At 35.1% G+C, this 26,600-nt stretch overlaps 1 protein-coding gene across 3 annotated transcripts in view; it reads left to right on the forward strand.

Annotated features, from left to right (window-relative positions):
* The window catches only part of ST7 (suppression of tumorigenicity 7), a 300,665-nt gene that overhangs the window by 25,239 nt on the left and 248,826 nt on the right, over nt 1-26,600 (forward strand). Inside the window, exon 1 of one of the 3 annotated variants that reach the window (XM_007504185.3) lies at nt 22,667-22,818. The exons of the other annotated variants lie outside the window; for them this stretch is intronic. Within the exon in view, the coding sequence (XP_007504247.1) occupies nt 22,806-22,818 (13 nt within the window). The 5' untranslated portion in view covers nt 22,667-22,805. Of the gene's footprint in view, nt 1-22,666; nt 22,819-26,600 lie in introns of those variants that run through there. 3 annotated transcript variants of the gene reach the window in all.

The raw sequence follows: 26,600 nt of genomic DNA on the forward strand, positions 1-26,600 counted from the left end.
CCTTACTTTCTGTCTTGGAATCAATACTGTGTCTTGGTTCCAAGGCAGATGAGTGGTAAGGGCTAGGCAATGGGGGTTAAGTGACTTGCCCAGGGTCACATAGCTGGGAAGTGTGGGAAGCTGGGAAGATTTGAACCTAGGCCTGGTTCTCAATCCACTAAGCTACCCAACTTCCCCCCATGTACCTTTTTAAAAGGAAATTATGATTACTTTTTTGATTTGTGCTTAAAATTTCAATTAGAGGGAATATTTGCTCTCATTTTAATAGGATATCCCTATTTCTTTTTTTGTTTAAAGTCTTTTTATCTTTCACTAAAATGCCAATTAAAATGGGCATTTCCCTTTACTTTGAGAAAATAAAAAGTGGATTGTAAGTCAAACTGTGAATCTATTATGTTCAATCTGCTTTTCTTTTTAAAATAATACATTTACTATGTAACTTTCAAAACTTTTCTGCCTTAAAGTCTTTCCTTCTTCATTTCTATCTCTTGACCTTATAGAGTTACTCTTTTGTGGGATCTTTAGATTTGCAATAATTTTTGATATTTGTCAGTGTCTTTGGCTTAATCATCTATCTAATTTCAGTTCCTGAATTGGAGTTTTGTGTCAGAGTTTGGTTCTGTTCCCTGCTGTGATTTGGAATGAGGTGGTATTCTGTGGAGTAGTCAGAGTTTGGATCTGCTTGGGGCTGGTCTGGGTCACTTGGTTTCCTGGGCCCAACTTCCTCCCAAAGTGAAACCCTCCTTGTTTGAGGTTAAGTGTGATAGATATCCAGGCTGATTATAGTTTTGCAAGATAGTGTTCTAGAAACCTTGGAGTCCTGGGATATTGCGATCTGATTTCACCTTTCTGAGGTTGCTGCTGCCCCACACCCCTATTGTTGGTCATTCTGGGAGACTAATTTACCTGTGTTGATGCTGGCTTTGCTGGTAGTCCACTTTTCTCATGGAATACACTTGTGTGGTTTTGGATTTGAAGAGTTATTTTGTTTGAAGAATTTCTCATTTCTCAATTGTCATAAAATTGGGGTTTTTTACTGAATAAGAGAGTTATAGAAGTGGTATTGTGGTCACCAATATTAAAATATTATAACGAGTCAAAATGACTTTTTGTAGCTTTTATTTACAATGAGGTGGAAAGAGTGAAAGTGGGAAATGTAGATAAAGAGACAAATTCTTAACAAGCCTACCAGTGCTAAGAGCTTCTCCTGGGAAGTGAAGTCTGGTTCAACCTGTGCAGCCTGCTCTACTGCCTAAGCCACTCACCTAGCAAACCAAAGCAGGATCCAGGGAAAGAGTCTTCTCCAAAGCCAGTGCAGGAATCTCCTAAACCAATCTCTCCAAATGCCAGGAAAGGAGTAGTAGAAGTCCCTCTTCTCCAGCCCATGTTGGTCTCTTTATGCCCTCTTTTTTCACATCATTTCCTGTCTCTTCCTCCTCCTTCATAGAAACCAATTGAAGTCTTTCAGTTGTCTTAGTCCTACCTAGAGCTGGGCAGTCCCCCTTGGAGGTAAGAGTTTTTGACTTGTGAACTCTCTTACTTAAGTGCTAAGTAGGGGTGCTTTGAATTCTTGATTGATTAGTTAAAGGTTGCTGATTGATTTCATTAAAATAGACAAAGTGAGATAATTCTATCTTAACAACATGTAAGAGAAGACTCAGGAGAGAGTAAGTAATAGTGTCTAGAAGACCATGGAAGGTAAGAATATCTAGCATGAGGAGGCAGGTCAAGAGTATCAATTGTTATAAAGAGGTCAAGAAAGACCAAGAAAACTGAGGGGAAAACACAAACAAACAACAAACCATTGTATTTAACAGTTTTGGAAATCTTCCATGTCCTATGACCAACAAGATGGAGAACTAAACATTTTCTACAGTTCTGATAATTCCTAAAAAACCTCCTATTAGATACCAGAGGTACAGCAGCTTCAATAGAATCCACAGGATCAGAAAGTAAGAAGCCCAGTGGCTAATCTTCACCCTTAAAGTGCTCCCTGAGCACTCCTTCTCCACCAGCTCTCATGCTCTGGCTCAGTGTATAAGCCATTTGTGCATTAGGATCCTTTCAGTATTTTTATACTCTAGAAAGTCTCCTGGCATATCCTTGCCCTTCTTTTGTCACTTTGAGATAAGCCCTGGGCATTGATTCTGGCTAGTCAGATGAGGTGGTGTGGGTAATATGAGAGGGAATTCAGGCTTCTCTTTGCCTGGCTTGGCTTCTAGGATAGGTACTCCAGTGTGACAGGGTCTGCCTGAGAAACACATCTCCCTACCCTGCACAAAGCAGCAGGTACTTAATTCTGCCTAGCCAGGTAACTAAAGAATGGTAGAGAATTAGTCTGTGTTACTTCACCTAGCCTGAAGGAAAAGAAACTGAAATATAAATTGGAATCAGTCTTCTCCTTACAGGCTACTATGTGGCATAGCAGATAAAGTGCTGGTCTGGAGTCAGGAGGACCTGAGTTCAAATTTAGAACCTGGACAAGTTATTTAATTCAATTTGCCTCAGTTTCCTCATTTGTAAAATGACCTGGAGAAGGCAATAGCAAACTGCTCCAGTATCATTACCAAGAAAACCCCAAATGGGATAAAAAAAGAATCTGGTATGACTCATCCACTTAACAATAACTTGTCTTCACAAGTACTTAAAGGAGGGAGTAAGGCCAATGGAAAGTAAATTTGCTAATATTGGAGGAGGCTGAGACATTATTGAGGTCTAGCCCCAAGAGTATACCTATGATCAAAGGGAGAGGGGCCAGAAATTGAGTGACAGGGAAATATAAAGAAGACCCCCCCAAACTTTTAAAGCCACCAAAGATTTCAAGATGAAGATAATTTAATAAAAAAGTGAGAGCACAAAGCAGGTAAATCAACAGAGGATACTAAATTAGAAGAAAGGATGAGTACTAAAACATCTTTAAGATTACACTCTTCTCTTAGTATTGCAAGACAAAGTTAATTGAATCAATTCCTGATAAAACAGAACCCTATGGAATCTTAAGTGAGCAATATATTTCACGATATTCAAGACAAATTAAAAATGAGAGGAAGTTAGAAGGAAACAAATGGCAGAATTTATGGACTGCATAACAGAAATAATTATCAGGGAAGTAAAACTTGAACCTACAGTGGCAAATTTGTTTAAGAAATGAAAAAGAAAAACAGTTTTGGAATACAAGTATATTGAATTAAAGGGCAAAAGACAATAAAGCTATCAGAACACATGGCTTCTAAACATGCAGAGGCCATTTATCTTGAAGACAGGATGCTTAGAGACAATTTAAGGACCATAGGCTTTCCTGAGGAGCATGACATCTAAGAACTTGGACACTATAATGCACAAATAAAACAAGAAAAATAACCAGAAATTTTGAAAACAGAAAATGAATCATCAGTGGAAAGATTTTTACTGTACAAGTATACTTCCTCTGAGAGGATACACTTCCATGGATAAAATCCTGACTCAAAAGTGAAAATGGAGCTCTTAGGTATAACTGACACCCAAAAGTAGGACATAACTGAAAGAGGAAATTGCGTAGTAAACGGCAAAGGGAATAATCTTAGCAGGGCCAATGGGTAGAATTAGAATACATCATTTCAGATATGGAATGATTTCTACCAAGAAGCTGTACTTCTATTCTCATCATTTTCTTTGTAATTTAGTATATTTGAGTGAGTCATAATGGAAAAATAAAGATTTTATGGGTTATGATCTACATAGAAGTTGGTTAGAAGAGGAAGCTCAAGCTTAGTACTTCAGAAGCTTTAATTCCATGAGGAAAACAAAAAGAATGAAGAAAGAACAAATAAGTTAGTTCATGTATCAAACAATAAAAGTTCAGAATAGCCAGAATCAATGAAGGGAGAAAAGAAAGGAAATCCTTCTTAGAAAAGTAGAAAAAAGAAAAAAAACTAAGAAAAAAATTGAAAAGCATGACAGGAGAAAGGATCTTGAATTGACCAGTTAGAGGAGAAAAGAATTAGATAAGTAACACAGAGAGAGAAAAATCAGTAATCCAAATTATCAAGAGTTCATTAAGAGCCAGTATACTATATGTCAGGCACTATATTAAAAACTGGGAATACAAAGAAAGATAGAAACAGTGTCTGTTGTTAAGAAACTAATGGTCTAATAGGAAGATAACATGCAAAAAGCTATGTATAAAAAGGGTATATTAGAACATAAATTGGACACATCTCGGGTACTAGCATTTAAGGGGAACTGGGAAAAGCTTCTTTCAGAAAGTGGGACTTTAGTTGAGGCTTGAAGGAAGCTGGGAAAGCCAGTAGGATGAGAAGGGAAAGCACTCCGGGAAACAATGGATCCCCAGTCAGGAGATGGAATGTTGTTTTATTCAGGGAATGGCTAGGAGATCAGTATTTCTGTATTTTAGAATCCATAGAGGAGAATAAAGTATAAGATTAGAAAGGGAGGAGGAGGAGAGGTTATGAATAAGTTAAATAAAACTCCAAAACTAGGGAAAGAGTTGACAGATTGGAGGAGGTAGTTGAGGAAGGGAAGAGGAAACTGAAGCGGAGAACATAGAGGAATAAGGTTGTCTATTAGAGGAAACAAAATTAATTGATCAAAATTAATTGATTTAGACCATCAAGGAAAAATAATGGGGAAAAAGGAAGGCATGAAGGGAAATAGCACTTTTGTACCTCAAACAATATTGTAAAATAGCAAACAGATGGTATTTGTTTAAAATAGAAAAGTAGATCAAGGGGGAAGCTGTGTAGCTCAGTGGATTGAGAGTCAGGCCTAGAGATGGGAGGTCCTGGGTTCAAATTTGACCTCAGACACTTCCTAGCTGTGTGACCCTGGGCAAGTCACTTAACCCCCATTGCCTAGCTCTTACCACTCTTCTGCCTTGGAGCCAATGCACAGTATTGACTCCAAGACGGAAGGTAAGGGTTTTAAAAAAAAGTAGATCAATAAAACACACTAGAGAAAGAAGAATCAGAAATAATGCTCAATGACCTAGTGTTTTGTAAACCTCCAAACATGAACTATGTATGTAGGAAAGAATTTCCTGTTTGAAAAGAATGGTGGAAGACTAGAAAGCAGTATAGTACAAATTTGGCTTAGACCAATACTGTACACCATATTCTATAATACATTGAAAATAAATGTGTGAATTGAATAATAAATACCATTAAAAATTGGGAGAGAAATAGGTTGTGTACTTTTCACAACTATGGGTAGGGAATTAATTCTTTTAAAAAAATTCTTACCTTCTCTCTTAGAATTCATACTAAGTATTGTCTCCAAGGCAGAAGAGTGGTAAGGGATAGGAAGTTGGGGCTAAGTGACTTACTTAGGGTCCCAGAGCAAGGAAGTGTCTAAGGACAGATTTGAACCCAGAACCTCTTATCTCCAAGCCTGGCTCTCCATCCACTTCATCCATATCTAGCTGCCATTTGAGAATTAATCCTTATCCTACAAAGGACAGAATCAATTACAAAAATAAAACAATTTTTTTGGTTATATGAAATTGAAAAGCTTTTACAGAAATAAAATTACTGTGTCTAGGATAAGAAAGGAAGTTATTGACTAGGAAAATGCTTTGTAATGTAATATTTCTCATAATGTTTGTGGATATCTAACAGACAAATATGGCCAGAAGGCATTCTCCAGTAGACAAACAGACAAAGGATAATCTCAGAGGAAGAACTGGAGATTATTAGCAACCCTATTAAATGCTCTAAAACACCAATAATAAGAGAGTTCAAATCAGAACATTGAGGAAGTTAGCAAATGACAGAAATAGTCATTGTTGAAGGAACTATGGAAAAACAGACACACTAATGCATTGTTGGTGGAACTGTGTGAATAATAAGACTATTCTGGAAAGAAATTTGGAATTATGCAAGTAAATTGACTACAATACCACAAAATGCCCTTTGACCTAGAGATTCCTAGGCTAAGCATATACCCCAAGGAAGTCATTAGCAAAGAAAAAAATTCCATGCACATCAAAATATTTACAGCGTTTTATAGGGCATCAAAGAAGTCGAAACGAATTACCTGCCCCATCATTTTGGGGAAGACTAACAATGTGGTACATGAATGTAAAGGAATATTAACTGTGTTGTGAGAAATTTAGAAGCAGGTGAATGCAGAAAAGCATGAAAACTTAAATGAACTGATATAAAGGGGGCAGAATTATAAAAATTATATACATAATTATTAGAATGTCATCAAATTATGAAAACAAGTTTGGCTCCAAGGAAGATATGAGAAGACACTTCCCTTGCTCCTTTGCAAAGGGAGGTTGCATGGGTATGGAACATTGCATATCATATCAGATTTTTTTGATATGTCAGTCAATTTTACTGAATTTTTTTCTCCTTCCCTTTTTCTTCTTTTACAAATACTTTATTGTAACTGATGGCTCTTTGGAAGGGATACAGGTAGAGTCAGTAAAACCTATTTTAAAACAAATTAGTTATCTTGGAGGGAGCAGTTTTAATTGAATGATACTTTTTAAAAGCATAGTTTTTTCCTCATTTGTTCTCTTTTTCTCTCTCAAAATGTAGAGTAGTTAAAGAACCTGGGAACCTTAAAGATAAGAATGTTCTAGGATTATGTACACAATGGAGAAGAGACATGAAAAAATTTAAAGAGATAGAATGGCTAAATTATTACTTCTTAGCCTTATAAAGATTATAGATTGCAATTCTCAATCTTAATTAATTAATTAATGATATAAAAGAGCCCAATGACTTATTATTAGTTTAGAGAGAAGATTTATTGCTATTTTACACATAAAAATGGACATACCCAGACAACCACAGGAAACAGTGGAATTTTTATAATTTTATAATAGTCCAAGGAAAACCTTTTTTCCTGTGGCACCATAATTGTTACTGTCCTTAGTTTTGTTTACCTCTTCACATGTTAGGAAAAAATCTGACTTATAGAGGCTTTTGGTTTTAATTTGTTTTTTATTTTAGCTACTGCAAATACATGTAAAGAGAGTGAACCACAACATGTAATCATGAACACAATATCTTTAATGTGCTGTATTCATCTGTTGTGGTCTTTTGTTTTTAATTGTGAAAATAATTATTTTATGTTCTACATATAAGTAAGTTGCTGCTATGAGAATTCCTTATCTAGTTGGCTTCATTGAGTGATATTCTTTACTTCAAGGTTGCACAGGCTATATTTTGTACTTGTTCAGATATTATGTTAAGTGATGAGGAAGCGATTAAGGAAAATCAAGTGATTTATTGAATCTCAGGGTTGTTGGAGGCATAGAGGTCAGATAATCTTGCATCACTTCCAACCAGTTACCTCACTTGAAATTTTTTGATGACGCTAGCCACAGTTCACAACTCCTTCCAGTGGGTTAACTTTTTGTGTGTTTGAGGTGGTGATGTTTTCTTATATCTGAAACAGTATTTTCTTTGAGACATTATCTTTTTAATTGGTGCATATTGTTCTTCGCTTGCCAAGAAATATTCCACCCCATATTACCTACCCATAAAAAATTAGTTCAGTGGAACTGGTTCTGACATGGTGATTCCACCCAAGGATACATGTAACTTTCCCTTTTTGATAATTTATTATTTTTTATAAGAGTAAAGAAGGATATATGTTTAAATATCATTAATTTAGAACCAGCCCTGTCCTCTGTATTTGTCACAAGTTTTGATGACTTGTATTATTGTCTTCATTTACTTTGTTTGCTAAAGTCATTGTGTGTATTCTTCTGGTTCTGCTTTCCTTAATGTGTATCAGATCATATACGTCTTTTCATATTTCTTCAAAGTCTTCATATTTGTTGTCTCTTGTGAAATGACATGTCCTGACCACTTCTAAGCTATGTTTCTTGCACTCTGGCCAACCATTTTTGTCCCCTACTATCTGAACTTTGACTGGGCACCTGGGACCCAGGTGGTCTCTGAGAGTCAGAATTTCCTCTTTTCTTCCCCCGTCAGGCCAACTCACCTCTTTCCTGCCTTTTCCCAACTATGCTACATGCACCTTACCCTTACTTCTATCTGGCTCCCCTTTATGTGTTTTCTTTCCCCATTAGAACAAAGGATTATTTTCTTCTCTTGTATTTTTATTCCCAGCATTTAGCTCAGTACCTGGTGCATAGCATGAATGCAGTAATTTTCTTTATTTGTCACAGTAAATAATATTCCATTGCATTCATCAACTACAATTTATTCAGCCATTCCCTAATCATTAGGTGTATTGGGATACAATATAAATAACTCTGTTTAGCTTTTAAGCCCATCCCAATCTGGTCTTATCCTTTCTGTGTGCCCTCATTGTACATTTCTTTCCTTTCTGTGCTGGGTGATCCACTCAAACTGCCCACCTCCTATTTCTTACACGTGATGCTTGCTCTTCTATCTCCTCGACTTTGTACTGGCAGCTCTGGAATGGACTCCCTTCCCTCCTCCTCTCTGCCTCTCTCAGAGAAGACCTTATTTCCTTGAGGACTTTGGTCAGGTGTCACCTCTACATGGTGCTTTTCCTGATCCTTTCAGCTGCTAGTGCCTTCTCTCCCTTTATACTTAAGAATTTCTTTTGTCTGTTTTTTTTTAGTGTGAGATGAAACCTCAGAGTTCTTTTTATTTGCCTTTTTCTTTTTATCCTTGATTTAGAGTGGCTTTAAGAAATGGTTGTTAATCATTTGCAATTTTGGGGATTTTGTTCCTATCTTTTGAATATATACATTGGAGAATGACTCTTAATCTTCTAGATTTTTGTTAATATACTTTGTATTTTAGATATAGAAGCTTATCAAATCTTCACAAATATTTTTTCCCAATCTAAGCTTTTTCTCTTTTTAGCTGCATTGAGTTTATTTGTATAAAAGTGTTCCATTTCATATAACAAATTGTTTTCTGTGGTTTCCTGTAGTCCTTATTTGGTTAAGACCATGCCTCTTAGTTGTAACTGTGAAAGGTACCTGATCTTTTCCTTTTCAATACTTTTTTTTTTAGTGAAAATATTATTTCTTAGAATACCTTTGTACTCTACTCTTCTAGGTATATACTACTAGAGATTAGCTGCCATTAGAGCTGATGTAGTTCCTGACACACATGATGTAGTCCTCCATCCTGCCCAATCCAGTGATTCTGGCCAGTCAGGAGTTAATTTTGTGGCTGTGACAACATTCTGGGCTGTGTTTCTTAATGAGTGCAACTCTCCTGACCCTTATTAGTTCCTATTGTAGTGTGAGAGCAGGCAGATTGTGGAGGTGATAAAACTAAAATTATTATTTTTTATATTTCTTTTAAAATGTATTTTTTATTTTAAAAAAATTTTCCAGTGTAAAACTAAAAGTTTTGAAAATGTGCCTACAGACTTTCCCTCCCTCCTCTCACCCCTACTCAGGCTAAGAGCTCTCTTTTCTCTTCCCTTTGGAAAGCAGTTATGCCAACATTTTTTGGCACATTGATTACCAAACTTTGAGGAGATTCCATAATTTCCAAAATGTACTAGAATATTATAGTGAGAACACAAATCAACCATCAGTAGCACATGCTTAGAGTTAACTTTCTAGCAGGATAGGCATTAACTGAGAGGCAGGGTAGTACAGGGGATAAAGTTAGCGTCTGGTGGTATGACTATGAGCAAGTCATTTACCCTCTTAATTCCTGAGGCAACTTGCTAAGATTATAAATAACAGAGAAGGAAATAGATTTTGTGGAGGGTGTTCTTCACTGGGAGCCCCCTACACTGATGAAAGTACAAGCCTGATTAAAAATAAATGGTATGCCTTGCAGAGTTCTGCCTATGCCCCTTTCCCTAGGGGATCCCTCTGACCACTAGCAAGCATTTGTAAAATTACTGCTTAGTGATCTAGCTGTAGAACAGTTTTGTCTGTGGCCATGGTAGGAATTGAGCCTATACTTTTGATCTCAGTAATTCCAGAGTCATTGAATCCCAGAATTGAAAGAAATGAAGTAGAGGCTATCCAGCCCAGTTGGTAGTGGAAGGAAGGGAAGAAGCAATCATTTACTAAGTGCCTACAATGTGCCAGTCACTATGCTAAACATTTTACAAGTATAATCTCATCTCATTTGGTCCTTCCAACAATCCTGGGAGGTAGGGGTATTCTCACCCTATGTGCCCCTCCATTTTACAGTTGAGGAAACTGAGGCAGATAGGTTAAGTGACATGCCCAGGGTCATATACCTGGATCTGAACTCTGATCTTCCTGATGTCATGTCCAACAATCTCTCCACTGCTTGTCCTACCTGCCTTTGAACACAACTCTACAGAAGACCTCCAGTGAAGAAAATTTCATCATTGCATGGCTTTGAGTATTATGAAATTTTTCCTCATGTTAAGCCTCAGTCTGCCTTTATAGAACTTCCATCTATTGACTTAAGTCAATGTATCTAGTTGATCTCCTTTGATTAACTTGCCAGCTGTTTAATTTCTCTCAGTCCATGCAGTCATAGATTCTCATATTATTTAGTCCAGTCTCTTCATTTACATGTGGGGACCCAGAGAAGTCTGTGACTTGCCCAAAGCCAGATCTGGATCCCAGAGCTCATCTTAGTGTTGTGCTCTATCCTTTGTAGTCCATGGCTTCATTTATTCATTCCTTATTTATGTCTGTCTGTCTCTTTGTCCATCCTGTGTCTTTCTGTCTGTCTATCTGTCTTTCTATCTACATATCTCTGTCTCCATCTCTAATCTATCTACTTGTCTATCTATCTACATATCTATCCGTCTCTGTCTATCTGGCTCTATCATCCCTCTGTCTATCTCCATCATCTCTATATTTCTATCTCTGTCTATCTATGTAATTGAGCTAGTTCGTTTTTGTTCTCTTATTCCCCTTTCACTCATTTACTACTTTCCTATTCTGTTTCTAAGCTAGTTCTTTATCTAGCTTTCCTATCCAATATTTTTCTCTTCTGTCTATGTAAGTGCTAGCCATGTTACTTATAAAAATATTTAATAAATTGGTGTGCTTCCACAGATGACTGATTCATGCTCTGTTAGTTAAAAATATGGACGTAAAAAAGGAAGCAAGGTGTTATAATGGCAATGACAATAGCTATTTTCCTGAATCAGTTATCTTTATGTAACATGAAGCCTATCTTAATATTTATATTTAGTATATTGTGCTTTTGAGGAATTTGACCATCTCTTATGGTAATATTGAGTGTCTTTGGAGATGGTAATTAAAAAGGATTATAGGATTTAGACTCTAAAGTCAGAGGTGTCAAACTCATAGCTTGTAAGGATATGATTGGCAAAACACTTAGATTAAAATGTTAAGGAAAAATGTTTAGCAAAATAAAAATAGAATACATTATAATGTTAGTTTATGGTTTTCTAATTTAATATTCAGCCCATAGGCATCAGCTTCTATTTGAGTTTGACATCACTGATTTTGAGCTAGAAAAGGCCTTACAGGATTGTTTAGTGTAGATTCCTTATCTTACATATTAGGAAAGAGTACTAGAGAAATGTAATGAGTTGCCAAAAGTCATTGAGGCTGCACATGGCTGAACCCAGGAGTCTAAACCAGGACCTCTGAATCCAAATCCATTTTTCTTTCTGTATAATAAATAGGGGTAAGATTGTTTTAATAATTTTATAACATATCATAGGAAATAATAATCTAAAATGGCACTCAGTGGGTATATTTTCATTATTCTTCAATTAAAAATGATTTTTCTTTAAGCTGGCTTAGTGAGGACTAGCATTATCACCAGCTGTAGTATTTCAAGAGTAACTTTTATTTTTATTCATTCCAAGTTCTTTAAATATGTTCAGAAAGATTTCATATTTATTTTAATAATAATAATAATGGAATTTACAGCACTTTAAGATTTCATAAAGCAATTTTAACTCCTGAAAATGCATTTTGTACATTTAAAAATTTCATAGTAAGGAAAGATATCTAGGCAGATAAATCTTTTGCGCAAGTATGTTATTATACAATATGGACTCTAGAGGGCAGTCTTTTAAAGAGAAACCAAGTGGTTCTTACTTTTACTTCTGAAAAACTGGAGTTTGGATGGTCTAGTAATTGAAATTAAGGTGGATAAAGATTGAGACAGTTGCTTTATTCCAGGCAATCAAAAGATAAGCACAAGCAAATGTGTTCTATGCAAAAAATTTTCTAATTATGGCAACAGGGGAACAGAGATTTAAACAATTCATATTTACTAAGCACTCAATCTGTGTCTTACACCACCTTCATTGCTGCATATCCAAAATGGTACCCAGAAGATATCCAGAATGATAAAAGTTCTGCTCATCTAGAAGAAAAAATATTCCTTAATTGATAAAATAATGAATGTCCGTTAGGTGCAGGGCACTGGGGGAAGTTGCTGTAGGGGATATAAAAACAACTATGCATTGTTCCTGCCTGTAAAGGGCTTACAGTCTGCTAGGCTCTTAGAGAGAAAGATCATGGAGATGCCTTCACCTGCATAGATTACAATTCTTCATCTTTTACATCCCCTTACATTTTTATATATGTCTTCATTAGAATATGCATTGCTATGAAAGCCTTCCTCTTGCTTTGTTAGGATCTTGGGGGTATTGATGTACTTCTCAAAGTGTTTTGCTCCTTTTATTCTTATTATGTGATTGATATAGTTATATGTGTCTTAATTTTTTAGAAAATTCTTTGTTTTTATCATTTCTGAATTTTCCTTTTCCCTCCCTTTCCCAAGGTGCTATCCCTTATAAAAAGTTATATATATATACACACACACACATATATATATGATAAATATGACAATGCAAGCAAGGAGGAGGTACATTTTCTTAAGTCTGCAGTGCCAAATTATTATCATATTAATCTCTCTGTCTATCTCTCTATCTCTCAGACTCTTGTCTCTCTCACATACATACATACTTATATACACACACATTCCTCCCTTCCCTCCTTCCCCTCATTCTAACTTTTCCCCCTCTTCTTTCTCCATTAGATTCCCTTCCATCTGCCTAAAAATAATATAGCTCTTGGCTAGCTTCACTCTCTGGACTTGGCCTCCCTGCCAGGCCCTTTATTTGTCTTCCTCCATTAGAATGCAAACTTCTTGAGATGTGGTGCTTTGCTTGACCTTGTATCTCTTGTGCTTTAGTATATTGCCTGACAAAGTGAGTTTGTTCTCAATCATTGCTCTAGTTCTCTTTTCTTGACCTTTTAAGATTATTGAGTTATTATCCCCTTCCTATCTTTCCACTGAGGTGAAGGCTTCCTGAAAAAGTTATTTTATCCCAATGCCTTCCCTTCCTCATACCTGTGCAGTTATGGTTTGCTCACTACCACTGTGCTGAAGTTACCCCCTCCCCCAACCTCCCCAACCCCGCTCAAAGGTTATTAGTAATCTCCTAGACACCACTTCACTGAATTCTTGGTTATGCGACATAATTCACTGGATAGAAGATACATGAAGAAGTGAAAGGAATAGAAAAAGCATACTTTAAAAAAGCAAACATAAGAAACAAATTGTATGTTCTTTTCAATAGTGTTTCTAAACTAGTAGATCATGGGAATACTGTCAATTACAGTATAAGTGGATTTCAGCAAGTCATTGGATGCAGTTTCTCATTAAATCTTGGTAGACAATATGGTTGGATGAAAGGATGAGAGTGAATTGGTAACTGAGTGAACGGCTGAAGCCAGTTTGGTGATTAACAGAGAGATGGCATCTGGAGTCCTGGATGTCTCCAGTGGAGGACCACAGAGCACAAGGCAGAGATAATTTGTAAACCATCCAAAGATGTAGCAATAATTATTGTAGCCCAAAAGTTTGTGTTTATTCAAGTGACTCATTGATTGTATTATTTTGGTGTTTTTTCACTATCCTTAGGAGTAATTCACTTTTTTTTCAGACTAGGTAAAGAATCCCATACTTTGCAACTCCTGTTTGTTAACTTTCTCCTTTGGGTTGCAAACTCCTTGAAATCCAGGACTATTCTTCCTTTTGCTTGAAATTGTATCTCTCTTCATTAATGTGTGTTGCCACCAGATTCTGAATTGCTAAGGCTCTAGAGAGTCAATAAGCTGGCCTCATGGATAGTCTTGGCTAGTTTACTTATGTCCGACACTGTGACCCCATTTGTTTTTTTGTTTTTTTTGGCAAAGATCCTAAAGGGGCTGGCCATTTCCTTCCCTGGCTCATTTTACAGATGAGGAAATTAAGGCAAATAAGGTTAGATGACCTGTACAGGGCCACATAGGTAATAAGTATTAGAACTTAGCTCTTCTTGACTCTAGACCTGGCACTCTGTCCACTGTGTTACCAGTGTCACTGAGCAAGTCACTGCTGTCTGCCTCAGTTTCCTTACCTGTAAAATGGTTATAATTATGCTTACTTCCAAAGGTTATCATGTGAGGATTAAATGACAAAAGGTGCTTAGCACATACTAAGTGCCTCCTTCCTCAAGTTTAACAGTACTTCAGTCTCTCATTGCTTCAGCCCAATATAACATGAATCTAAAATTCCAGACATCGTGATAGAGAACAACGTAACATGTGAATGTTGATTTTATGAAGTAATGAAGGAGCCCTTTGACATTTGTCAAGAATAGAACCAGATGAAGCTTGTATCATATCCAGTAAATATGTAAAAATTAATGGAAAGATTTTCAAGATACTAAACTGAAAGGTTGACATGCTCAAGGTCTTGTTTAACTTGGCGAAAGCACACAGCCTGTCCAGTGTCATACTGACGTGAGTCCCAGGCCCTGGTGTGTGCTTTTCTCCTTTTCTAATACTCAGATTAATCGAGCAATTCATTTTGCAGCACAATTGCAAAATATGTTCCCTCATTAGAAGTCTATATTTTTTGTGAAATGACATAGCAGAAAAATACATAACACATTCATATGCAGTTGAACTGTGTTGGTATCTTTAGCTTTGGTATTTGTCTTGTGGGAAAAATAATCTTTTACTTGAGACAAATGAACTAGAAAAATAGAATTTTATAGCTAGGGGACTTGGAGAAAAGATTAGTAGTTAGTAACAATGATTACATTGCATGGTTCAGGTAATAATGCTTTTAAAAGTGCAGGTAAGTTAACAACACATATCATGCCATCCACTAAAGTAGGCTTTGCTTTAACCGATTGGAAAGAATGTTTCTGGGCTGGGATTGACTGACAGTCAGCATGACTAGAAATCACTTTCAGTATTGGATGTGTGGCTAAGACTTTAAAAAATAATGGAAAGTAGATTGAGAATTGCTGTTTAATATTATTTTAAGAATTTATATTTTATTCTTTCCAATGGTTTACTCCTACTGTTTCCAAAACTAACAGAATGCAAAATCACTCCGTACTATTTGTGTCTGCAAAATGCAGCAGAACTCTTTAAAACTAAAATGGTATGATGATATATGGAATAATTGTTTAATCAGAGTTTGTAAAAACGCTTGTGATTCTTGTTCCTTGGAAGATATATTTATCTTATAATACTAATTTTCTAGGATGTAATGATCATTCTTGTATTTTAGAATATTCATAAACTTCAATAAGTTTTATTTTATATGATTTTGTGTTAAAATGTTGAGGCAGACTGTTTCACAGGATTATAGGAAAACTAATGTAGAGCTGGAAAGAATTTTGGGGGTCGTTGAATCTATCCCCTTATTTTATAGAGAAGCTATATAATTTGTCTTGGGTTGCTTAGCTGAGGAATTGTCTAAGGCAGGATTTGAACTTGCGCCTTCCTAACTCCCAGATCTGGCACTAGTCACTATGTTATCTAGCCATAAAATTTGCCCTATTTTTTTCCAGTAAAATCTCTTCTGTATATGATAATGGATATTTAATGAAAATTTGGTTACTTCTTTTGACCCACATGGCATTAGGTAAGAACTTTTTGGCATTAAATTTTTTTTAACATTTGTAAGAATTAATATTAATTCAGTAAATAATTATGATGTACTTGTTATATGCAAGGCATTGTGGTAGGCAAGCAGTACAAAAGAAAAAATCAACTAGACAATTCATACATTTTATATGCAACTGAAGTATAATAAAGAGAGAGAAGAAAAAGGGACTGAAGATTGAACAGAATAATCTGGGAAGGTTGGAGGAGGAAGCAAACTTTTAACTGGAATGTGATCTGTTCATTTGAAAATGCTTGTCTTATGGAAAATTCAGTACTTAGAAATTTGTAGACATAGTTGTAGTTATCACATATATACATTTATTTCACATTTAGTGGAGTTTTTAAAAGTCCTAAAAGAGAGTTAAAAGGTGAGTTGGCCTAATCTTATATGCCTCACTGTTTAGCTTAGATCTTTGCCATACTATCATGGACATATATGTATGGAAAATAGCTGCAGTCATGAATCTGACTCTATAATATATTATTTATCTTGCAAATATGTTGACATTTCCAATTCTTTGTGCATCAGTAAGAATGTAATAAATAACCTGATCTTTTTTTAAATGACAGCAAAGCAATCATTTAGAATACTTAATTGTTCAGTCTTTATGCCTTTTAATCCAGAATTTATTATATGATAGTAATTTTTTCTGATTACCAAAAAACCCCTGTTTTTGTCTATTACAAATAGTTTTCTTTATAAAAAAGTTTAAAGCAGGCATATTTAGAAACTTTATGTTAGTAATTAATTTCATATTATTTTAGTTGACGTTTATAAGACAGTTTGATAACTTTTGAACTTTTTAAACTGTTGCCTGAAAAAGCAAATTTTGAATTGTTGGAAATTGCCACTTATATATATGTGTTTGACAGAAACAAGAAAGCTCAAATTAAGTTACAGTACTTCATATATATTATAACTTATAGTGTCAAAAAGAAAAGTTAAAAAAAAGTCTTAATAAGTTTGCAGACCAGTAGAATATGGTTTCAAAAGCCACAGATGCTCCGCAGAGTACATTGTAATTATTTGAGCTTGTCTCTTAAAGAACTTTTGGCCCCTAACTTTTATGTTCTTGAGCCTAAAGATAATATATATTCATGGAATATTCCTTTAGATTACCCAATAGGAATCCAATTTATTTTGTTAAGAATCATTTTACTTGTCCCTGATAGTAGACCAGCCCTGCAAACAATTTTGTTGATTATTGAGATACTCTTTACTTTATAAAAGATTACATATCTTTCACTGGAAAATTTATATTCACATTTATATTCATTTGGTGAATTGCTGTATGTTGAGTGTAAATACATTCTCTTTGTCTCTTCTCTACTTTCAGAAAGTACCAGTATGTAACTTAAAATGTTTGTGTATTTAATAGGAATTATTTGTAAAATGGCTTGCATAAAACAAATCAACTGGGACAGAAGGAAAACTGATAAAATAATTTATTTTAAATCCATTTTTCAGAAAGAAGAATTCTTTCATGTAGAAGAGAGATTTTGTTTTTATTTTATTTCAGAAGGTAGATAGCATTCAGGGTATGGGAATTGAGCATATTTCATGTTTTGACTTCCTCTTCTATTTTTGACACTTGGCTTTGCTTAACTGTATTGCTACTGTATAATACCTGGAAGTTCCCTGACCTCTGTATTTTGTTCATTGTGACATTATCCTGTTATATCTGTTCTTAATGTATACTTAAAAATAATTGATAATTTCTCCATAAAAGCAGAGTTTTAATGAACATAATTTTTGAACAATATATTTTTACTGAGGTGGAGCCAATTTGTAGAAATTTAAAGTCCTAATAAAATGATGCATTTTCCATTTCATATTTATTATTGATCTGAAAGATATATGATCTTATTGTCCATGATGCAGACTTTAAACCTTCTCTACTTTAGTAAAGGGTTTTTGTGATTTTTCTCTGGTCAGGAAAAAAAAATCACCTAATAGACAATATGTTTTATTTCTAGAAATAAATTTTCATTCTGAATTATTAGTATTATATAAATTTAAAGTGTAGTATTACTTTAATATCACATAGGAAAGAAAAGCAAATAAGCTATTGAACACAGGTGAACAGATCTCACTGAAGTGAATAAGGTGATAAAAAATAACTTGACAAAATGCTTAGTCCTTTTTATATTCAGGCCTCCTATATTAATGAGAACATGAATTGTCTCCATTTCCCCTTCTCCTACAATTTAAAATTTACAGGAATACTTATATTATTGGATTGCTACTCTAATGCTAAAGGATATTTACTGATAAAAACAACTTGAAATTCAGTTCCTCCCTCCATAACACATTTCCTGCACGAGTGATGATAGATGATGGAAACAGTGACTAAGATAGAACACTGTTTTTAAGATAGTCAGCATACTGCATTCTCAGGCATCAATTTAAAAATAAATTCTGTACTGAATGGTATGTAGTGCATGTTTGTGTCACAAAACAAAGTCTGGAAAAATCTCTGACTCTTTGCTCTAAAGCTTTCTTCTTCTTTTTCCCCCATAAAGAAATGCAAAATGGTCCTCTGCCTTGGATGCGTAAATGGTTGTGTTTCTTTTCCCTCAAGTAATAGAAGATATTTTCCCCATTTCCTCTTTGGGAGAGGACTGGCAGAATAGCTGAGCACCTTCGCTTAGGAGCCTGGTGTAATTTGATGGGACTTGCTTGGCCTGCCCTACAGAGCTTTGGAGCCCTTTTTAGTAGGAAAGTCCTAATGTTCTCCCGGCTTCCATAGCCAAGTAAATCTTGGCTGTGGCATCGTTCTTGAGGGGAGTCACAGTAGTTTCGGGTTTGGTTCATGTTTAAGTAGACCAAGACTAAGCTCTCATTCAGATAGCATTGATATATTTTAGACACATTATCTTATTGATCCTCCCAGCCACTCTTTGATGGAGTTGCCATCATCATCCCCTTTTAAAAGGTCTGGCCACTGAGGCACAGAGGGGCTTCGAGTTTCTGAGAGTCATCCTGTGAGAGAGCATCTAGGTAGTGCTGGGACCCTGGGCTTTCTTTCCTGACTTCATGTTCAGCACCTGATGATGAGTGTATTTTGGGTTTTCTCTGGACTGCCTATCTGAGGAGAAGAAAATGGGGGACTTTTCCTCTCTGTGTTTCCTCTCTGTGTCCAGATCACATAATGGTGAATTACAACAATGATTGTTTCATAGACTCTTATTTAATGGAACTGAAGAACTTCAGAAATAGAATGGATTTCGATAGAAGAGAGCAAAGTCAGTCTCAAACCAAAAAGGGACCACCATTTACCGGGGGTGCTCGAGGGCATTCTTGCTGCAGCACAGTTGGGAATGAATGACCTCCCAGGGCTCTTGTCACTTTTGAGGATTCATTTGTCCCTTCCAGTGATGGCCGTTGCTGTTGGGCTTTCCAGTCTCACTTTGGGGCCATATACTCTGGACTGTTGATTTTGAACAAGATTTCTTGCTCTTCTTTTTTTTTAATTTTATTTAATTAGATGACTTAGAATATTTTTCCATGATTACAAGACTCATGTTCTTCCCCCCCCCCCCCTTTCCTTTATCTGACTTGTAATTCCACTGGGTTTACTTTCCCAGCATAGCCCCACCAACCCATGTGATCAAGCAGTTGTTTTTCTTCTGTTTCTTTTTCCACAGTTCTTTCTCTGGATATGGATAGCGTTCTTTCTCAGAAGTCCCTCAGAATTGTTCTGGGTCATTGCATTGTTGCTAGGAGAGAAGTCCATTACCTTCAGTTGTACCACGGTGTATCAGTCTCTGGACAATGTTCTCCTGGTTCTGCTCCTTTCACTCTGTATCAGTTCCTGGAGGTTGTTCCAGTCTCCATGGGATTCCTCCACTTTATTATTCCTTTGAGCACAATAGTATTCCATCACCAACATATACCACAATTTGTTCAGCCATTCCCCAATGGAAGGGCATCCCCATATTTTCCAATTTTTGGCCACCACAGAGAGCACAGCTATGAATATTCTTGTACAAGTCTTTTTATTTATTATTTTTTTTGGGTACAAACCCAGCAGTGCTATGGCTGGATCAAAGGGAAGATAGTCTTTTATCGCCCTTTGGGCATAGTTCCAAATTGCCCTCCAGAATGTTTGGATCAATTCACAACTCCACCAGCAATGAATTAATGTCCCAACTTTGCCACATCCCCTCCAGCATTCATTACTTTCCTTTGCTGTCATGTTAGTCAATCTGCTAGGTGTGAGGTGATACCTCAGAGTTGTTTTGATTTGCATCTCTCTGATTATAAGAGATTTAGAACACTTTTTCATGTGCTTATTAATAGTTTTGATTTCTTTATCTGAAAACTGCCTATTCATGTCCTTTGCCCATTTATCAATTGGGGAATGGCATGTTTTTTTGTACAATTGATTTAGTTCCTTATAAATTTTAGTGATTAGACCTTTGTCAGAGGTCTTGCTCTTCTTGATGGAGAGGTGGTGTGAAATGGAGGGAAAAGCCTGGTCAGTTTGGAAAATAGTACATGGATTTTATTAGGTTCTTAAGAAAGGAAAGCAAGCCACAAGGACAGACTTGTACCTTCATGTACACTCTTCCCTTATTTTACTTTGCATGTAGAAATACTCATCTCCTTTGGTTTTAAGTCAGAATAAAAAAATGCCAGTCTAGAAAAAGTGTGTGTGTATGTGTGTAGAGAGCACAGGACTTGGAATTAGGAGAAACCTGAGTTCAAATAATAGTTCTAGTTTTTAATAGCTTCTTGACCTGGAGTGAGTCTCTTCATTTCAGATTCTTAATTTCTTCATCTGTAAAATGGAAAAAATAACATTTTGTTCTACTTACTCCATAGGGTTATAAATGTGAAGTATTATGATTTTGTGTAGGACTGAAAATAGGAGGCTCTTTAGAGGGTCAGGGGAAAAAGTGTGTGTGTGTGTGTGTGTGTGTGTGTGTGTGTGTGTGTGTGTGGCATGCATGCATTAGAGATAGTGGGTAAATGTTTAAGGGAGGTGGAACATTGCCAAGCTTGTGTTTGTATATGTGTACCATTTTGCAAATAGCTCCAGGCCAGAGCTGGTGTTCTGTTGGTCTCAAGGGGAAGCTAGACTGAAAATAAGGAAATTAAAACAAAAAAACAACAAACTAAAAAAACTCAACCAAAAAAAAAGTGCTGCTGGAATGCAACCAGGAAACCTAGTCCTTTGGAGCAGCCTACCTTGAAGAGACTTTAAAAAATTAGGCAGAATTGGCAGATTTAGGTGAGAACTGGGGTCATTGGGACTGGCAAACGGATTCAAAGCCTGAGTGTTGAACAAAGATATTGGAATTGTAGTAGAGGAAGAGGAGAGGGAGAAAAGAAGAATTATGGTAGAGGAGGAGAGGAAGGAGGCTCTCTGAGAAATTTTTCTATAGTATTTTTGGGAAAAATTTAAATTCAGAGTAACTGGAGATTGTGAAGGGCATATAGCACTATTTCATACACCATAACAATTATCAGTTGTTTGGAAATGTAATGTACTGGTTATTAGGCATTATTAACAAACCATTTAAAAACACTGCCAGAATGAGTATTTTAACTACTTCCACATCTTGATTCTCAGGAAAAAATATAACTACTTATAGCTCAAGGAAAGCTTCTCAATTGCTATGTGAGATTAAGATAATGTGGACTAAGGCCAAAGGAAGTGAGATGGGGCTTTTCAGCAACAACGACAGGTGAAGTTGATGGGAATTAACAGCTTTTGACTGTTAGTTCTTAGCCAAAAGGGGAATATTGTAATATGATCTGCCTGTGGCATGAATGTGTAATAGGATGAAATACTGTTTAACTATCCATTTTATGAAAAAAATTACTACTTTTATCTATGAAATGATAGCATTATTAACAGACTTTGTGAATTATATATATACATATATACACATTCAAATATATAGATATATACACATATATTCCCCAATAGACAGTTTAATGATTATAAGACTATGTTATAGTATTGTTTATAGTTTAATTTATAACAAGATATAGTATTTTATCTAACAAAAAAACCCTTAAAATATAAGCAACAATTCTTTCCCTTCCCATATTGTAGCTATGACCTTCTTGTTATATTTGATAGAAATAAAAATGGGAAACTGACCAACTAGTCATTTGGGTTTCCAAAAATAGGTTCATCACATTGAAATAAAAAAATGAAGGCTGACTGCTCACTGTGACGTACTGATCAATTTTGTGTTCCATCTCTAGGCAAAGAAGAAACTGATGCATCTAAATGAACTATTTTCTGTCCAACTTCATTTTGGGTTCCTTACAGGTCACACTGATACTCAGAAATGACTGGTTATGAAGGAAAAGATGACCTGGGGGACTATAAATATAAGATTTAATAATGGCAACCATATGCTCTTAATATCAGTTTTTTCAATTCAGTGGAGATATCATTATGAATGTACATATGCAATAGGTATGTGTATGCACCAGAAGTACATATGTACATTTTAGAGTCACCTTTTGGAACAATTATTCTTGAGCTAAAATTATACTTTATTCCAAGAGGATCAGAAGATAAGTCCTTTAGGTTATTCTATAGTACAGAAGTCTGTATTGTGCTTGTGAGAGATATCTTTTTTATTTGGAAAAAAGTTAAGATTATTTCCTTTTTTAGTTCATGTGACCTAATATTACATATGTATCTTTTAAAAAAGTGACTTTTTCATTAGACATTTGTTTCATAAAAGTAATTTTTATCCCATGTTTAAAGGGAGACATAGAAGAAAAAAAGTATTTTGAAAGAGTATCAGTGCTGCCTCTTTAATTTAAAGATAGCAGTGTATGCATGTGTTCAATGTCACATGTCAGGAAACTTTCTCTAAAGCAGCCTGGCCGTCTAGTGGTCTGGTGTGACTGTTACGTTTCTCTCCTGATTGAGCTGATAGACTTCTTTGAAAAAATACTGGTTTCCTGAACCCTGCTTAAAGTTACATTATGGAATATTCAGGTAAAGTTAACATCTAACTTGTTGCCAGCTTTTGTAAGTTATTTAAATATTTCTACAAAGCAAGGATCATTTTAGTTATGTTGGTTTTGTTTCTATTTTTAAATTGGTGAATGAATTTGTTCTCAGATGGTGAATAGGGAATTTGCTCTAGAAGGCTGGGGCCAGGCACTTTCAAGGGAATTTCTCAGGAATATATATTTTAGGTCTTACAGTTTTTGCTTCTATATTTTCAGCTGTGGGTCACATTTGAATAGATTGATGAAATGAGTATTTCAATAATTCGTTATACTTTTTGTCAGAACTGAAAGACACCAACTGTAAATATCCTAGATTTCCGTCTTGCTTCATAGTACTTAAAATGAGGGAAGAGTTCAAAAATAAGTGAAGAACTTCAGATTTTGAGGTATTTTATAATTGTATGTTTTAGGAAGGGTCTATACAGTTAAAAAGTAAATCAAATTGAAAATTGAAGTTTTATTTTGTTTTAGATGAACTTTCTGATTTCTGGATAAATTACACAATGCTGTGGGATATGTAGAATTTGTTTTAGTACTCTTAAATTGAGCTGTCAGATGTATTACTAGTATGTAATCATTCTGTTTTTAATCTCAAAATTAGTCACAGAAAATTATTAATATTGTTGCTTGACTGATTCATGAATTAAGAGCTAGTAGGAGCAGCTTAAGAATAATGGCAAGGTTTGCCTTGACTGGGTTTATAGTACGTGCTCATGTTTTCATTAACTAAGCAGAAGATTCTGTAGGTCAGGGTAGTGACTAAGGTTAAAGAAACAGGGCATGATGTAGGTTTGCATTGGGCAACATAATGGGCACCAATACCGAAAAATTTGGTACTGACTGTAGATGACTATAAAAATATAATTCTCTTGTTCATTTCAGTCTGATTGTTCTTTTATATTAGGCTACGCTGGAAAAAAAATGGCTTTATTTACATACCAAGGGAGAGTTGTCCAATATCATGGAAAACTTTCATTGAGCTTTCAGTAACTTCAGAAATTTTAAACATTATTTTCTAAACTCATTACTATTAATTATCTTTTTTAAACTTTAGATGTGTTTTACTTCATACAGTGCCCCTGTTAAAATCATATGTAAATTGGGCCTTTGTAGAAGGGATCATTTTCAGTGTTCCAGTAGCTATCTATTTTAAGGATTGCCTTTGCAAAAGCTTTTGTAAATGAAGATTATTTTAAGCAAATCATTGACTTTGAATTTATCTGTTCTATAAATTTCAATATTTATATTTCGAGGTTTGCCTAAAGCTGGCTATACTTGTACTATAATTTTAAGCCTTGTAGGTTGATTGCGTTTATTTTTGGGGTTGACTTAGTTCAAGACTTTTTTTTTTTAGTGCCAGTGTACTGAAATTAAAAAAAAACACAGCATATTGTACTCTGAAGCTAGCTGCATGCCCTCCTCCCTTTTTAATACCAATTTCAGCAATTATAATATCTGTAAAAGCATTAAGAAATAAACCAGTGATTACTTGCAAAGAATTAAAATTATGTTACTATAATTTCTAATAAATTAGTTTATAACATTTTGTCTATTTTTGAGCATAACTTTGCACTATTTGCTTTAATAAAACTTTTTCTTACAGATTGTTAATTCTCTTTCATTGATGGAGTATAACTAAAATATCAAACTTTGTTCTTGTAAAGAAAAGTTTATATAAATACATATAATGGGATTTTAGGAAAAAATACTGGAGACAAAGTAACAAAAAATAAGAAGCAAAGGTCAATAATGAAGAGGAAAATATCTAGACAAGAGACAAATAATTAGAATATAAATGTAGTGACAATATTTTTTCTATTTAATATACATTAGTAAACACATCTGAAATTGTGTGAAGCCATGTTGCAATGTTGTATCCATTTCTGTGCAGTTCTTAAAACTATTTTCAGGTTGCCTCATATAATAAGATTTAATCAGGTCATTAAATCTTCTGAAGAAAAAAAGGTTAATTTCCTACCAATATAAAGATATGCAAATTTCAGTTCTTAATGGGGAACTAATTGTTCTTAATTAGGAAAGGTTATATGATCAGAGAGCCTATCATTTGAAACATCGAGGGTTTATTTAAGGCTTAATATATACCAGACACTACTGGGTGCTGGGAAAATAGTTACAAAAGTGAGACATTTCTTACTCCTCAAGGAACTTATGTTTTCTTTCCTCAGATATGCCACCAAAAGAACTTTTATTTTTATTTGATTTTTAAAAATTGTATTTATTTAATTAATTTAGAATATTTCCCCATGGTTATATAATTCATGTTCTTTCTCTCTCCACCTTCGTCCCTGCTCCTGGAACTGACAAGCAATTCAACTGGGTTTTACATGTGTCATTGTTCAAAACATATTTCTATATTATTTTCCATATTTGAAATAGAGTGATCATTTAAAGTCAACACCCCACTTATATCCCCATCAAACTATGTGATCAATCCTATGTTTTTCTTCTGCATTTTTACTCCCAGAGTTCCTATTTTGGATGTGGATAGCGTTCTTTCTCATAAGTTCCTAAGAACTGTCTTGGGTTATTGTGTTGTTGGTAGTAGAGAAGTCCATTACATTTGATTGTGCCACAGTGTATCAGTCTCTGTGTACAACATTCTCCTGGTTCTGTTCCTTTCACTCTGCATCAATTCCTGGTGGTTGTTCCAGTTCCCATGGAATTCCTCCAGTTTATTATTCCTTTCAGCACAATAATATTCCATCACCATCAGATACCACAATTTGTTCAGCCATTCCCCAATCAATGGACACCCCCTCATTTTCCATTTTTTGGCCACCACAAAGAGTGCAGCTATAAATATTTTTGTAAGAGTCTTTTCCCTTATTATCTCTTTGGGATATTCACCCAACAGTGGTATGGCTTGATCAAAGGGCAGGCATTCTTTTAAAACCCTTTGGACACAGTTCCAAATTGCCTTCCAGAATGGTTGGATTAATTCACAACTCCACCAGCAATGCATTAATGTCCCAGTTTTGCCACATCCTCTCTAACATTTATTACTTTCCTTTGTTGTCATATTGCCCAATGTGATAGGTGTGAGGTGGTACCTCAGCATTCTCTAATCAGGAGGGATTTAGAACACTTTTTCATGTGCTTATTGATAGTTTTAATTTCTTTATCTGAAAACTGCCTATTTATGTCCCTTGCCCATTTATCAATTGGGGAATGATACAATTGCTCCTTATAAATTTGAGACCTTTGTCAGAGGTTTTTGTTATAAAGATTTTCCCCCATTTTGTTGCTTCCCTTCTAATTTTGGTTGTATTGGTTTTGTTTGTACAAAACCTTTTTAATTTTATGTAATCAAAACTATTCATTTTACAGTATTCTTTATCTCTTGCTTGGTCTTAAATTCTTAAGGAACTTATATTCTGCTGAAGTAATAGAACATGTTCAAAGATGAGTAAATACAAAATCTATTTATACAAAATATACATTGACTGATGGAGGGGAGCATTAATAGCTTGGAAATTAGGTGGATACTCTTTAAAGAATCGACTATTGAGTCATGCTTCAAAAAGAACTAGTGCTTTTTTAAGAGATAGAAGGGAGGAATTGAAGAATACTGGAATGGGCTGTGCAAAGTTTATGGAGAAGGGCAATGAAATGTCCCATATGAAGAATAGCGAATAGGTTAATTTGAGTAGAGCATAGAGTGTGTGAAAAGGAAATAATGTATTTATCATAAGCCTACAATGATATGCTGGACCAGATTATAAATAGTTTTGAATACCAAATGTA

Source organism: Monodelphis domestica, chromosome 5 (assembly GCF_027887165.1).
Source record: "Monodelphis domestica isolate mMonDom1 chromosome 5, mMonDom1.pri, whole genome shotgun sequence".
Taxonomy (NCBI): domain Eukaryota; kingdom Metazoa; phylum Chordata; class Mammalia; order Didelphimorphia; family Didelphidae; genus Monodelphis; species Monodelphis domestica.